Below are 14,492 nucleotides of genomic sequence, written 5' to 3'. Positions count from 1 at the left end.
AGAGCCAGACCCGGCCCCCCGTGCAAACACCGGGGCCTCACTGCGGTGGTGGTCGGAGCTCGCCTTCTGCCGCCTCATGGCCCATTGCAGGTATACATGGGCGGCGTCCCAGGTCTCCTCCGAGCGCTTAAACCATTCGTCCACCGCAGGAACCTCGATCTGGCTCTGATGCCAGGGTTCCAGAACCGGCTGATACCCCAGTACGCACTGGAAGGGGGAGAGGTTAGTGGAGGAGTGGCGGTTTACTCTCTCCACCTGCCCGTTACTCTCGGGGTGAAAATCTGAGGTGAGAATGACCGAGACCCCCAGACGTTCCATGAACGCACTCCAGACCCTGGACGTGAACTGGGGACCCCGATCAGAGACTATGTCCTCAGGCACCCCGTAGTGCCGGAAGACGTGAGTGAACAGGGCCTCCGCAGTCTGTAGGGCCGTAGGGAGACCGGGCAAAGGGAGGAGACGGCAGGACTTAGAAAACCGACCCACAACGACCAGGATCGTAGTGTTGCCCTGTGAGGGAGGAAGATCCGTCAGGAAGTCCACCAACAGGTGCGACCACGGCTGTTGTGGAAGGGGTAGGGGTTGTAACTTCCCTCTCGGCAGGTGCCTGGGAGCCTTGCACTGGGCGCACACCGAGCAGGAGGAAACATAAACCCTCACGTCCTTGGCCAAGGTGGACCACCAATACTTCCCACTAAGACAGCGCACCGTCCGACCGATGCCAGGATGACCAGAGGAGGGTGACGTGTGGGCCCAATAGATCAACCGGTCGCGGACAGCAGACGGAACGTACAGACGCCCAGCTGGACACTGGGAAGGAGTGGGCTCTGTACGTAGCACCCGCTCGATATCCGCGTCCAGCTCCCAAACCACCGGTGCCACCAGGCAAGAGGCCGGGAGTATGGGAGTGTGATCCATGGACCGCTCCTCTGTGTCATACATCCGGGACAGTGCGTCTGCCTTAGCGTTCTGGGAACCTGGTCGGTAGGACAGGGTGAACACAAAACGGGTAAAAACATGGCCCATGTACTCCAGATGTACTCCAGATTGTGGTGGTCAGTCCAGATGAGAAAAGGGTGTCTCGCCCCCTAAAGCCAATGTCTCCACACCTTCAGAGCCTTGACGACAGCCAACAGCTCCCGGTCCCCCACATCATAGTTTTGCTCCGCTGGGCTGAGCTTCTTCGAAAAGAAGGTACAGGCGGTGACGCTTCGGTGGCGTACCCGAGCGCTGAGAGAGCACGGCTCCTATCCCAGCCTCGGAAGCGTCCACCTCCACTATGAACGCCAAAGAGGGATCCGGATGAGCCAGCACGGGAGCCGAGGTAAAAAGAGCCCTCAGTTGACCAAAAGCCCTGTCCGCCTCAGCCGAACATTGCAGTCGCACTGGTCCAACCTTCAGCTGTGAGGTAATGGGAGCCGCTACCTGACCAAAGCCCCGGATAAACCTCCGGTAGTAGTTGGCAAACCCTAGGAACCACTGCACTTCCTTTACCGTGGCCAATTACGCACGGCTGAAATGCGGTCACTCTCCATCTCCACCCCTGACGTGGAAATGCAGTACCCTAGGAAGGAGACGGACTGTTGGAAGAACAGACATTTCTCAGCCTTGACGTACAGGTCATGTTCCAATAGTCGACCAAGCACCCTGCGCACCAGGGACACTTGCTCGGCACGTGTAGCGGAGTTTATCAGAATGTCGTCGATATACACCACTACACCCTGCCCGCGCAGGTCCCAGAAAATCTCGTCAACAAAGGCCTGGAAGACTGATGGAGCATTCATCAACCCGTACGGCATGACGAGGTACTCATAGTGCCCTGAGGTGGTACTAAATGCCATCTTCCACTCGTCCCCCTCCCGGATACGCACCAGGTTGTAAGTGCTCCTGAGATCCAATTTTGTGAAGAAGCGCGCCCCGTGCATTGACTCGATCGCACTGTACCTCACAATGATCTGATTGATACCCCGATAGTCAATACACGGGCGCAGACCCCCATCCTTCTTCTTCACAAAAAATAAACTTGAGGAGGCAGGTGAAGTGGAGGGCCGAATGTATCCCTGCCCCAGGGATTCGGAGACATATGTTTCCATAGCCGCCGTCTCCTCCTGTGACAGAGGATACACGTGACTCCTGGGAAGTGCTGCGTCTACCAGGAGATTTATCGCACAACCCCCCCCCCCGTCGATGGGGTGGTAATTGAGTCGCCCTCTTCTTACAGAAGGCGAGAGCCAAATCGGCATATTCTGAGGGGACGCGCACGGTGGAGACCTGGTCTGGACTTTCCACCGTAGTCGCACCAATGGAAACCCCTTCACAGCTCCCTGAGCACTTTTGTGACCACCCCTTGAGAGCCCTCTGTTGCCACGAAATAGTGGGGTCATGACAGGCCAACCAGGGTAGGCCCAGCACCACGGGAAACGCAGGAGAATCAATAAGGAAGAGACTGATTCTCTCCTTGTGACCCTCCTGCGTAACCATGCCTAGTGGAGCAGTGGCCTCCCTAATCAGCCCTGACCCTAATGGTCGACTATCTTGGGCGTGCACAGGGAAGGGCATATCCACAGGAACAAGGGGGATCCCTAGACTATGGGCAAATGAACGGTCAATAAAATTACCAGCTGCGCCTGAATCTACGAGCGCCTTATGCTGGGAATGCGGGGAAAACTCAGGAAATTTAATAAACACATACATGTGAGCAACAGGGGGCTCTGGGTGAGCCTGGTGCCGACTCACCTGGGGTGACACGATAGCGCCCTGCCTGCTGCCTCGACTCCCTGAGGAACCCCCCCAGCACCGACCAGCAGTGTGCCCTCTGCGGCCACAGATGGTGCAGGGAATGGCCCCTCCTCCGGTCGCCCTAAGCACAGCACATCCCAGCTCCATGGGGGTCGGAGCAGAAGTGCTGGGGGATGGAACTGACAGGCCCCAATCCGGACGTCCGCGGGTAGCCAGCAGGTTGTCCAGCCGGATGGACAGGTCCACCAGCTGGTCCAACGTGAGGGTGTTGTCTCGGCAGGCCAACTCCTGACGGACGTCCTCACGCAGACTGCACCGGTAGTGATCGATCAGGGCCCTGTCGTTCCATCCCGGTCTGGCGGCCAGGGTCCGGAAGACCAAAGCGAAATCCTGCGCGCTCCTCGTCCCCTGCCTCAGGTGGAACAGACGTTCACCCGCCGCTCGACCCTCAGGCGGGGGTTCGAAAACTGCCCGAAAGCGGCGTGTGAACTCTGCGTAATGGTCCAATGCCATGTCTCCTTCACTCCATACGGCGTTGGCCCACTCCAGGGCTTTGCCTGAGAGGCAGGAGACGAGGACGTACACGCTCTCACATCCCGAAGGAGCCGGGTGGACGGTCGCTAGGTAGAGTTCCAGCTGGAGTAGGAACCCCTGGCATCCGGCAGCCATCCCATCATACTCCCTCGGGAGCGTGAGCCGAATCCCGCTGGGCCCGGGTGAAGGAGGGGTGGACAGTGGGGCCTGCTGGTGGAGGCGCTGGAAGACCTCCTCCTCTCTCCCAACGATCCATCGTCTGCAGCACGCGATCAATGGCGGTGCCCAGACGTTGCAACATGGTCGCATGCTGCTGAACGCGCTCCTGTATCGCCACAGGGAGGGCGTCTGCTCCTGCTGACTCCATTCGGTGGTGAGTGATTCTGTAATAGCGCCTGGTGTAGAGGAGTCAGGCGCAGGACAGCAGATATGAGTAATAAACGTAATTTAGTCAAATATTCACAAATACAACACAATAAATCGAGCCCACAATAACGGACCGTATTACAAACAAACAATCACTCACAAACAACCATGGGGGAACAGAGGGTTAAATAATGAACAAGTAATTGGGGGATTGAAACCAGGTGTGTAAGACAAGGACAAAACAAATGGAAAATAAAAAGTGGATCGGCGATGGCTAGAAGGCCAGTGACGTCGACCGCCAAACGCCGCCCGAACAAGGAGAGGGACCGACTTCGGCCGAAGTCGTGACACTGTATTCAAACCCACAAATGCTGTTGCTTCAGATACTCAACTAGTCTACTAGTTTAATCAGAACAACAGTTTTCAGCTGTGCTAACATTGTTGCAAAAGGGTTTTCTAATGATCAGTTAGCCTTTCAAAATGATAAACTTGGATTAGCTAACAAAACATGACATTGGAACACAGGAGTGATGGTTGCTGATAATGGGCCTTTGTACGCCATTAAAAATCTGCCGTTTCCAGCTACAATAGTCATTTAAAACATTAACAATGTCTACACTGTATTTCTGATCAATTTGATGTTATTTTAATAGACAAAATATTTTATTTTATTTTAAAAACATGGACATTTCTAAGTGACCCCAAACTTTTGAACGGTAGTGTATATATAGGACAAAACACATCATGACAAGAGAGACACCACAACACTACATAAAGAGAGACCTAAGACAACAGCATAGCATGGCAGCAACACATAAAAACACAGCATGGTAGCAACACAACATGACAACAACATTTTAGCAGCACAACATGGCAGCAGCACAAAACATGGTACACACATTATTGGGCACAGACAACAGCACAAAGGGCAAGAAGGTAGAGACAACAATACATCACGCAAAGCAGCCACAACTATCAGTAAGAGTGTCCATCATTGAGTCTTTGAATGAAGAGATGGAGATAAAACTGTCCAGTTTGAGTGGTTTTTGCAGCTCGTTCCAGTCGCTAACTGCAGCGAACTGAAAAGAGGAGCGACCCAGGGATGTGTGTGCTTTGGGGACCTTTAACAGAATGTGACTGGCAGAATGGGTGTTGTATGTGGAGGATAAGGGTTGCAGTAGGTATCTCAGATAGGGGGGAGTGAGGCCTAAGAGGGTTTTATAAATAATCATTAACCAGTGGGTCTTGCGACGGGTATACAGAGATGACCAGTTTACAGAGGAGTATAGAGTGATGTTCCCTATAAGGAGAATTGGTGGCAAATTTGATGGTGAATGGTAAAGAACATCTAGCCGCTCGAGAGCACCCTTACCTGCCGATCTATAAATTACGTCTCTGTAATCTAGCATGGGTAGGATGGTCATCTGAATCAGGGTTAGTTTGGCAGCTGGGGTGAAAGAGGAGCGATTACGTTAGAGGAAACCAAGTCTAGATTTAACTTTGGCCTGCAGCTTTGATATGTGCTGAGAGAAGGACAGTGTAACGTCAAGCCATACTCCCAAGTACTTGTATGAGGTGACTACCTCAACCTCTAAACCCTCAGAGGTAGTAATCACACCCGTGGGGAGAGGGGCATTCTTCTTACCAAACCACATGACCTTTGTTTTGGAGGTGTTCAGAACAAGGTTAAGGGCATAGAAAGCTTGCTGGACACTAAGAAAACTGTGTCGTAGAGTGTTTAACACAAAATCCGGGGAGGGGCCAGCTGAGTATAAGACTGTCTCATCTGCATATAAATAGATGACAGAGCTTCCTACTGCCTGAGCTATGTTGTTGATGTACATTGAGAAGAGTGTGGGAACTAGGATCGAGCCTTGGGGTTTCTCGCGTTGGTTAGTGAGCGAAGCTGGGCAAAGTGTGCAGTTTGACTAGGCTACTGATATTGTCTGGGGTTGCTTGGCATGCAAAATTACTTGTAGATCAATGACTGTCAACACAGTTACTTGCAGTTTGACACTGAAATGTGAGAGGTATTTTCAGAAGGTAGAAAGAATGTAATATGAGCAACAACAACAACAAAGTGAACCATCCATTCGTAACGTTTGAATAGATTTTCTGACCGATGCATGCTACATTTGGATCAGTTAAGGGGTCTGCAGAACGATGCACTTGTATCTTAAACATTTGAATCGGGACTGATGGGTATCGGTGAATCGTTACATCCCGTAGTACTCTACTGTTCTCTACTGTAATGTAAGTACTGTAATGTCTAAACTTGTGAAACATAGACGTCTATGATTGGTTCAAATCTGAACCAATCATGGACACCTATGTTTGGGCCAAATGAATGCTGGTCCAGATGTCTGTGGACATTGAAATAAAGTCTTGGGTGAACTGACCAAATTTTAACTACTTTTAACGTCCATGGATGTCCGGTGTCGGTCGGTGCTCAGTGGTTGAGGATACTGGTTACAGTCAATGGAAAGAGAGGGGGCTCATTGTTAGGTGTCAGTTAGAGCCGGGAGAAGTGACATTAATTGGAGAGAGAGAGAAAGGAGCGAGAAGAGACAGAGAGAGAGGGTGAGAGAGAGGGGGGGGGTTTGTCACACTTGCTTAGACCACCAGATGACAGAAAGAGAAAGACAACTGTTATCAGCTGAACATAACATTATGCCAGTGGAAAGGAGGACTATAGCAAGTGAACCAACTGTGGTTTGTGCCTACTATGATTTCCCATTGTAGCCAATTCGATTGCAGAAATGTTTGTCACAGATTTTTCTGAAATTCTGCTACCGTAAAAACATTACAACTAATTCATAGGTGTACCTTAACTTGTTACTTCAGGGAACTTTCATTGTCCTCCCTCCTCATGAGGGACAGAAAATATCAAATATCTTAAAGATATAGCATGTGGGTTTTTGGTAACGGATTCAAGGCACAAGGCAATGTTTTTTAAACTTAAAAAATGTAGAAAAAAATGATCCGAAATGAAATATGTGTTGATATTAGTCTGCAGGGGTCTTTACTTCAACATTATTTAGTTTTGATGTATTTCTAATACCATGTAAGACATTTTCTGGTAGATGTTGTCTAAGACCTCTATTCCATCTGTTTGACAAGAAATCAAAGCCATTGCTTGTTCCTATTTTTATCATGGAAAATTATTATATGCCTTAATTTCTCAAAAATATAGCCTCTTATCTTTCATTTGACCCCCAATTTGACATGCTCCTATGAACTTGTTCGTGAACATGGGTCCTTTTACATGGAAATTACAGTAACATTGTCTGAGACCTTAAAACTTGTGTTAGCTCCCCGATAAAATTCCTAGGCTTTATCTCAGACATACAGTTAAAGTCGGAAGTTTACATACACCTTAGCCAAATACATTGAAACTCAGTTTTTCACAATTCCTGACATTTAATCCTAGTAAAAACTCCCTGTCTTAGGTCAGTTAGGATCACCACTATATTTTAAGAATGTGAAATGTTAGAATAATAGTAGAGAGAATTATTTATTTCAGATTTGATTTCTTTCATCACATTCCCAGTGGGTCAGAAGTTTACATTACACTCAATTAGTATTTAGTAGCATTGCCTTTAAATTGTTTAACTTGGGTCAAATGTTTTGGGTAGCCTTCCACAAGCTTCCCACAATAGGTTGGGTGAATTTTGGCCCATTCCTCCTGACAGAGCTGGTGTAACTGAGTCAGGTTTGTAGGCCTCCTTGCTTGCACATGCTTTTTCAGATCTGGCCACACATTTTCTATAGGATTGATGTCAGGGCTTTGTGATGGCCACTCCAATACCTTGACTTTGTTGTCCTTAAGCCATTTTGCCACAACTTTGGAAGTATGCTTGGGGTCATTGTCCATTTAGAAGACCCATTTGTGACCAAGCTTTAACTTCCTGACTGATGTCTTGAGATGCTGCTTCAATATATCCACATAATTTTCCTTCCTCGTGATGCTATTTTTTTTTTAAATTGCACCAGTCCCTCATGCAGCAAAGCACCCCCACAACATGATGCTGCCACCTACGTTGGGATGGTGTTCTTCGGCTTGCAAGCATCCTCCTTTATCCTCCAAACATAACGATGGTCATTATGGCCAAAAAGTTATATTTTTTGTTTCACCAGACCAGAGGACATTTCACCAAAAAATACGATCTTTGTCCCCATGTGCAGTTGCAAACCGTAGTCTGTCTTTTTAATGGCGGTTTTGGAGCAGTGGCTTCTTCCTTGCTGAGCGGCTTTTCAGGTTGTGTCGATATAGGACTCGTTTTACTGTGGATATAGATACGTTTGTACCTGTTCCCTCCAGCATCTTCACAAGGTCCTTTGCTGTTGTTCTGAGATTGATTTGCACTTTTCGCACCAAAGTACATTCATCTCTAGGAGACAGAACGCGTCTCCTTCCTGAGCAGTATGACGGCTGCATGGTCCCATGGTGTTTATACTTGCGTACTATTGTTTGTACAGATGAAGGTGGTACCTTCAGGTGTTTGGAAATTGCTCCCAAGGATGAACCAGACTTGTGGAGGTCTCCAATTTTTTTTCTGAGGTCTTGGCTGATTTCTGATGATGTCAAGCAAATAGGCACTGAGTTTGAAGGTAGGCCTTGAAATACATCCACAGGTACACCTCCAATTGACTCAAATTATGTCAATTAGCCTATCAGAAGCTTCTAAAGACATGACATAATTTTCTGGAATTTTCCAAGCTGTTTTAAGACACAATCAACTTAGTGTATGTAAACTTCTGACCCAATGGAATTGTGATACAGTGAATTATAAGTGAAATAATCTGTCTGTAAACAATTGTTGGAAAAATTACTTGCGTCATGCACAAAGTAGATGTCCTAACTGACTTTCCAAAACTATAGTTTGTTAACAAGAAATGTGTGGAGTGGTTGAAAAACGAGTTTTAATGACTCCAATCTAAGTGTATGTAAACTTCCTACTTCAACTGTAGTACTGTGCACACAAATAGGCCTATTTTTTTCTCCCTGCTCAATAAGAGATTACCAAACCATGTGAACTTGAGGTTGGGTGACGATAGGTTAGGACAGGCTGGTTTGGTAAGTGGCCACTAGTCTCTCTGTCAAGCTGCTCAGATTGAATGAGTCTCTCTGGATAAACATCACTTCACCTCGCACTGAGATGGAGAGAGAGAGAGACGAGAGAAGAGAAGAAGTCCCCTCAGCCAGCTGGTTCTGAGGCTCAGTTCACCAACCCAAACCAACCCCATAGAGCCTCAGGACAGCCCTCAGAAAATCTGGCCCAACCAAATCATCACAAAACAAAAAGAAAAATATATAACCTATTGGAAAGACACCACAAAAAATCAAAGTAAACTTCAATGCTATTTGGCTCTAAACAGACAGTACATGGTGGCAGACTATCTGACCACTGTGACTGATAGAAAACTGAGGAAAACATTGACTAGGTACAGACTCAGTGAGCACAGTCTGGCTATAGAGACCGGTCATCACAGACAAACCTGGCTGCCCAGGGAGGACAGGCTGTGCTCACTCTGCTCCAGGGGAGAGGTAGAGACAGAAGTGCATTTCCTACTACACTGTGACAAATACTCAGACCTAAGAGCATATTTCTTTCCCAAAATTATAATTCAATACAAAGAATTTGAAACTATAAAAGATGAAGAAAAATTCAAATATTTGTTGGGTGAAAAGCCAAAATGTGCAGTTTTGGCAGCCAAATATGTGTCCTCCTGCCACAGCCTGAGGGACAGCCAGTGAAAAATGCAAAGAAATGTTGATAATATTTCCCATTTAGCTTAGTTTTGTTTTGTCTTTCGTACCAGGTCATGTGTCTTCTCAGTCATGTTGACACTGGTCTACTACTGTTGCTTTAATGTATTGTTGTTCTGATTAATATTGTTGTTGTAGCTGTTATTAATGGTAATCCCATGTCCACTACTACTATTATTATTACTGTTAGTCCCACCATTTATTTATATATAAATATATATATATTTTGTGTATATATATACATATATATTTTATTTAAATTTTTCGATATGTATACTTTGACAATGTAAGTAATAATAACTTGCCATGTCAATAAAGTCAATTGAATTGAATTGAATTGAATTGAGAGACAGAGAGAGAGAAACAGATAGAGAGAGAGAGATCCCCAGGTCTCCTGAAGAAACGGAGGTTTAATTTCCAGCAGAATAATCATCAGCATCACTCAACCAGGCAGAGAGAGGGATGGAGGAAGAGAGAGGCTCTAAAGATGATGGACTCTCCATTTCCCTTTACACGCACAGAGATATAGCCAATTACACACACACTGCATCTCAAAGCACAGAGAGGAGATAGCCAATTCCAGGCACTGGCAGGCAGCGTACAGAGAATAGGTTTTAAATTCTATGGAACTCTGCTCAGCTGCAACCTGAGATCGGAGATTGGAGCGGAGGTGTGTGTGTGGGGTGGGGTGAGGGGGTGTATCAGCTGAATTAGGCTAATCAGCCTGATCAACGACATCATGTCCACATTTCCTTTGGCAATGTCTCTCTGTTTGAAAGGACTTATATCTCATAGCTCTGACATCTCTCTCTCTTTTGCTCTCTCGCCTTCTCTCCATCACTCCATCACACTTTTTTCTGTCTCTCTGTCTCTCCCTCTCTCCTCCTGTAGACTAAACAGAGAGAAAGCAGAACCTGGTCGCAACAGGATGTGACACACTGCTCTCACGCGCACACACACAGAGAGAGAGAGAGAGAGAGAGAGAGAGAGAGAGAGCGAGAGAGAGAGAGAGAGAGAGAGAGAGAGAGAGAGAGAGAGAGAGAGAGAGAGAGAGAGAGAGAGAGAGAGAGAGAGAGAGAGAGAGAGAGAGAGAGAGAGAGAGAGAGAGAGAGAGAGATGTTTCCATGATATAGCCTAATCCCTCAGAAAGTGTTCCACAGGAGACCATTAACACTTGACGTTCATAACAGTTTAGACCTGGAAGATGAATAACCATGTCTGGGACTTGAAGTCTCATGTTAGATCCTGTGATAATACATCAGGCTTTGGCTCAGTGGGCTGACACATTCTTGAGTTGCACAGAGAGGTGATCTGGTCAGTCACATTGGTAACAGATAATTTCTTATTATCCTCTCCTCCGTGTATGAATTCATTTTCCAGCACTAGGCCAGCCGCCAGACCTGACTGACTTCTCACCCTCATCTCCATACTAACAATGGTGGGGGGTTAACTTTGTGTGTGTGTGTGTGTGTGTCTCTCTGTGTGTGTGTGTGTGTGTGTGTGTGTGTGTGTCTCTCTCTCTCTCTGTGTGTGTGTGTGTGTGTGTGTGTGTGTGTGTGTGTGTGTGTGTGTGTGTGTGTGTGTGTGTGTGTGTGTGTGTGTGTGTGTGTGTGTGTGTGTTGTGGGGGGATGGGAGTTAACCCTTAACCCCATGGGAATAGCAGCCAAGCTGAAAGCTTGTTTAGCACACAACACCCCATCTAGGCCAATAAACCCATCTGCATCTCCACCCCCAGCCTATACACTATCTGCATCTCCACCCCCCAGCCTATACACTATCTGCATCTCCACCCCCCAGCCTATACACTATCTGCATCTCCACCCCCCAGCCTATACACTATCTGCATCTCCACCCCCCAGCCTATACACTATCTGCATCTCTACCCCCCAGCCTATACACTATCTGCATCTCCACCCCCCAGCCTATACACTATCTGCATCTCCACCCCCCAGCCTATACACTATCTGCATCTCCACCCCCCAGCCTATACACTATCTGCATCTCCACCCCCCAGCCTATACACTATCTGCATCTCCACCCCCCAGCCTATACACTATCTGCATCTCCACCCACCAGCCTATACACTATCTGCATCTCCATCCCCAGCCTTTACACCCCTCTTTTTTTCAGCATTTCTCTCCCTTTTTCTCTCTCCCTCTCTCCCACTACAAGTCTCTCTCTCTCTCTCTTCATACAAGTACAACAATACCATATTGTTGTATGTGTGTATTACATCAGGCCAAGCAGCAATGTATACTATGTCTCTGCCAGACAGCCGTAAGTCCTGTCAGTCAGTTTATTACCATGCAGATTAGCCAGAATCAACAACCAGACACTCATTACATTACAGATTCCCTTTACCAATACTTCATTAATACCACATGAATACTGCATTAATACTTCATTATGACCACATGAATACTGCATTAATACTTCATTATGACCACATTAATACTGCATGTGTCTGGCTCCCCTCAATGGGCTCTCCATATCATAGGCTCTCCCTGTGCGACTGTGTGTGTGTGTGTTTGAGTCAGCAAAGACAAAAGTTTCCCTCTGAATCCTCTCTGCTCTTCATCCTTCCAACTGAAGCAGCCACACACACACACACACACACACACACACACACACACACACACACACACACACACACACACACACACACACACACACACACACACACACACACACACACACACACACATACAAACAGTCACACACCCATACACACACACTAAATGAGATTCCTGCTCCTTAATAAATGTTGAGGGTGTCTTTGTCAGAGTGTGAGTGTTCAGAGGAATAAAGCACAGCTGCGGCTGGCTGTCTAGTCTGAAGGAGACATCTTAAACTAACACATCGAGAGAGAGAGAGAGCGAGAGAGAGAGAGAGAGAGAGAGAGAAAGAGAGAGAGAGATGGTTGCCTCGGAGCATTCCACACATCCACGATCAGTGTTTAGATTCTACTGCTTCTGCTGGTGGCTCTGGCAGGCCTGCTAGCTGCACCCCACCAGACACTCTGTCTCTCAGTCCTGGACTGTCCGTATGTTCAATAGTCACCCTGCTCCCCTTCAGTGGACTGGGAAGTATGAGAAGAAGAAACACTGGTATGTTAATTCTTTTTTTAGTTTTTTTATTTAACCTTTATTTTACTAGGCAAGTCAGTTAATAACACATTCTTATTTACAATGATGGCCTACCCCGGCCAAACCCGGACGACGCTGGGCCAATTTGGCGCCACCTATTGGGACTCCCAATCACGGCCGGATGTGATACAGCCTGGAATCGAACCAGGGGCTGTAGTGACGCCTCTTGCACTGAGATGCAGTCCCTTAGATGCTGCGCTACTTGGGAGCCGGAACTCACAATCAAAGAGGATTGTGAGTTACATTTTGTATACTATGTACACTACTTGGGCCAAAGACATGACATGGCATGACATTAACCTTTTCAAACAAACAAACATAATGGGCCCAAACATCTGTTATCATATAGGATACTGTTAATCAAACTAGACTGTGTATAAGGTAGAACCCCAACATCCAACCATGTCATTGTTCTGGCTGCTTTGTTCAGTCTATGTTATGAAACATGCTATACTGCTGCAGCTCTAGACTCTACACAGCCAGCCAATGAGGTAACTAAACCATTTCTGGCTACACCTGGCTTGTCTGTCAAGCAACAACATGAATAGCACAGGTGAAGTACTCTCTATTTCCATTATTCCCCACCCCCTCTCTCCCTATAATTGTCTTTAGCTGCAGGGGCCAGGGGTGGATATCACTGATGTCTTTCAGCACTTTATTGTATTTAACATTGAGGTGCTTTCTTTTCTTCCTGATGTCACATTAGATTTCCCAAACAGATTCCCAGCTATAATGCAATATCACCCCCCACACATGTTTACAGCAACTCTGTTCTGGAGGACTCCAGCCAAGGAACATTCTGTACAGCAAGTTGGTAGCCAACCAGCCCAAATACGACGTCGGATTAGACCGTAGCAGAGCCACGTACCTTGACCGGGGGGCTTCGTGTGTCCACCGGCAGGTCCCTGATCCCACTGCCCGGGGGAGAGGCACTGATCCCGGCTGCACAGCCCAGCGACCGCCCGCCTCCCACCAGGGACTGCCTGGTACTACCTCCATTCCGTGGCCGCTGTTTGATCCCGTCCAGCAGGCGGACCAGCAAGATATTCGCGGGAAGATCATCCACCTCACAGCCGACTAGGATACGACATTCTGGGCATCTCAGTTCGTTCCTGGAGCTGACTATGTTCTCCAAGCAGCGGCGACAGAAGGTGTGTTGGCAAGGCAGGACTTTAGCTGTAGTGTCCAGCCGCTCCAAACACACTGAACACTCCAATAGATCCAACAGTGACGACTCGTCCATCTCACACTGCGTTATTAATGACGTTAACCGAGTGGGTGTTGGTTTCTTGTTGCGCGTGTAATGCACCAGAAACTGAAGAATGCATATCGGCGTAAGGCTGTTTAAATGCACAATTTCCCACAACAGAGCCCGTGCAGGGAACCAGGCAGCCCCTCTCGCTCTCTCTTCTATTTCTCCTCGCTCTCTCTCTATTTGCTCGCTCGCACAGCTGTGCAGAATGCAGTGAGGTCACGCTCTGCTGTGCAATTTCCCACAACGAAGCCCATGCAGGCAACCAGGCAGCCCCTCTCGCTCTCTTCTCTCTCTCTCTCTCTCTCTCTCTCTCTCTCTCTCTCTCTCTCTCTCTCTCTCTCTCTCTCTCTCTCTCTCTCTCTCTTTCTCGGTGTGTGTGGGTGTGTGTGTGTGAGAGAGAGTGTGAGTGTTAGTGTGTGTGTGTGATAATGTTACTGTTATTCTATGGGGATGAACAGAGTGTGGAATGCATTCAAGTGGTATAATGCAACACAGATTATCCCCAAAACCTGTCACCATCTCTGATGAGCTAGTAGTGTGGCGTATCTTTATAAATAAGGTGTCAAGTCAATAAGCAAACTGAACCAGATATTTGGTAGACTCCATTAGGAGAGTAGGTAATTCTACCACAGAATAACCAACACCAGTGGCGGTCGGTGCTGTTTAAGATGAAGGAGAACG

General features: G+C 47.4%; 1 protein-coding gene across 2 annotated transcripts in view; it reads right to left on the bottom strand.

The window, feature by feature from the left end:
- The window catches only part of LOC139538828 (E3 ubiquitin-protein ligase SH3RF3-like), a 69,714-nt gene extending 55,639 nt beyond the window's left edge, over nucleotides 1–14,075 (bottom strand). For both annotated transcript variants that reach the window (XM_071341307.1, XM_071341308.1), the window contains exon 1: nucleotides 13,425–14,075. In XM_071341307.1, coding sequence (XP_071197408.1) covers nucleotides 13,425–13,799 — 375 coding nt within the window. In that variant the 5' untranslated portion in view covers nucleotides 13,800–14,075. The remainder of the gene's footprint in view (nucleotides 1–13,424) is intronic.
- Nucleotides 14,076–14,492: the final 417 nt, after the last annotated feature.

This window comes from Salvelinus alpinus, chromosome 14 (genome assembly GCF_045679555.1).
Source record: "Salvelinus alpinus chromosome 14, SLU_Salpinus.1, whole genome shotgun sequence".
In the NCBI taxonomy this organism is placed as follows: domain Eukaryota; kingdom Metazoa; phylum Chordata; class Actinopteri; order Salmoniformes; family Salmonidae; genus Salvelinus; species Salvelinus alpinus.
The sequence above is the reverse complement of the archived record's forward strand: the minus strand, read 5'-3'. Positions and strand labels throughout refer to the sequence as shown.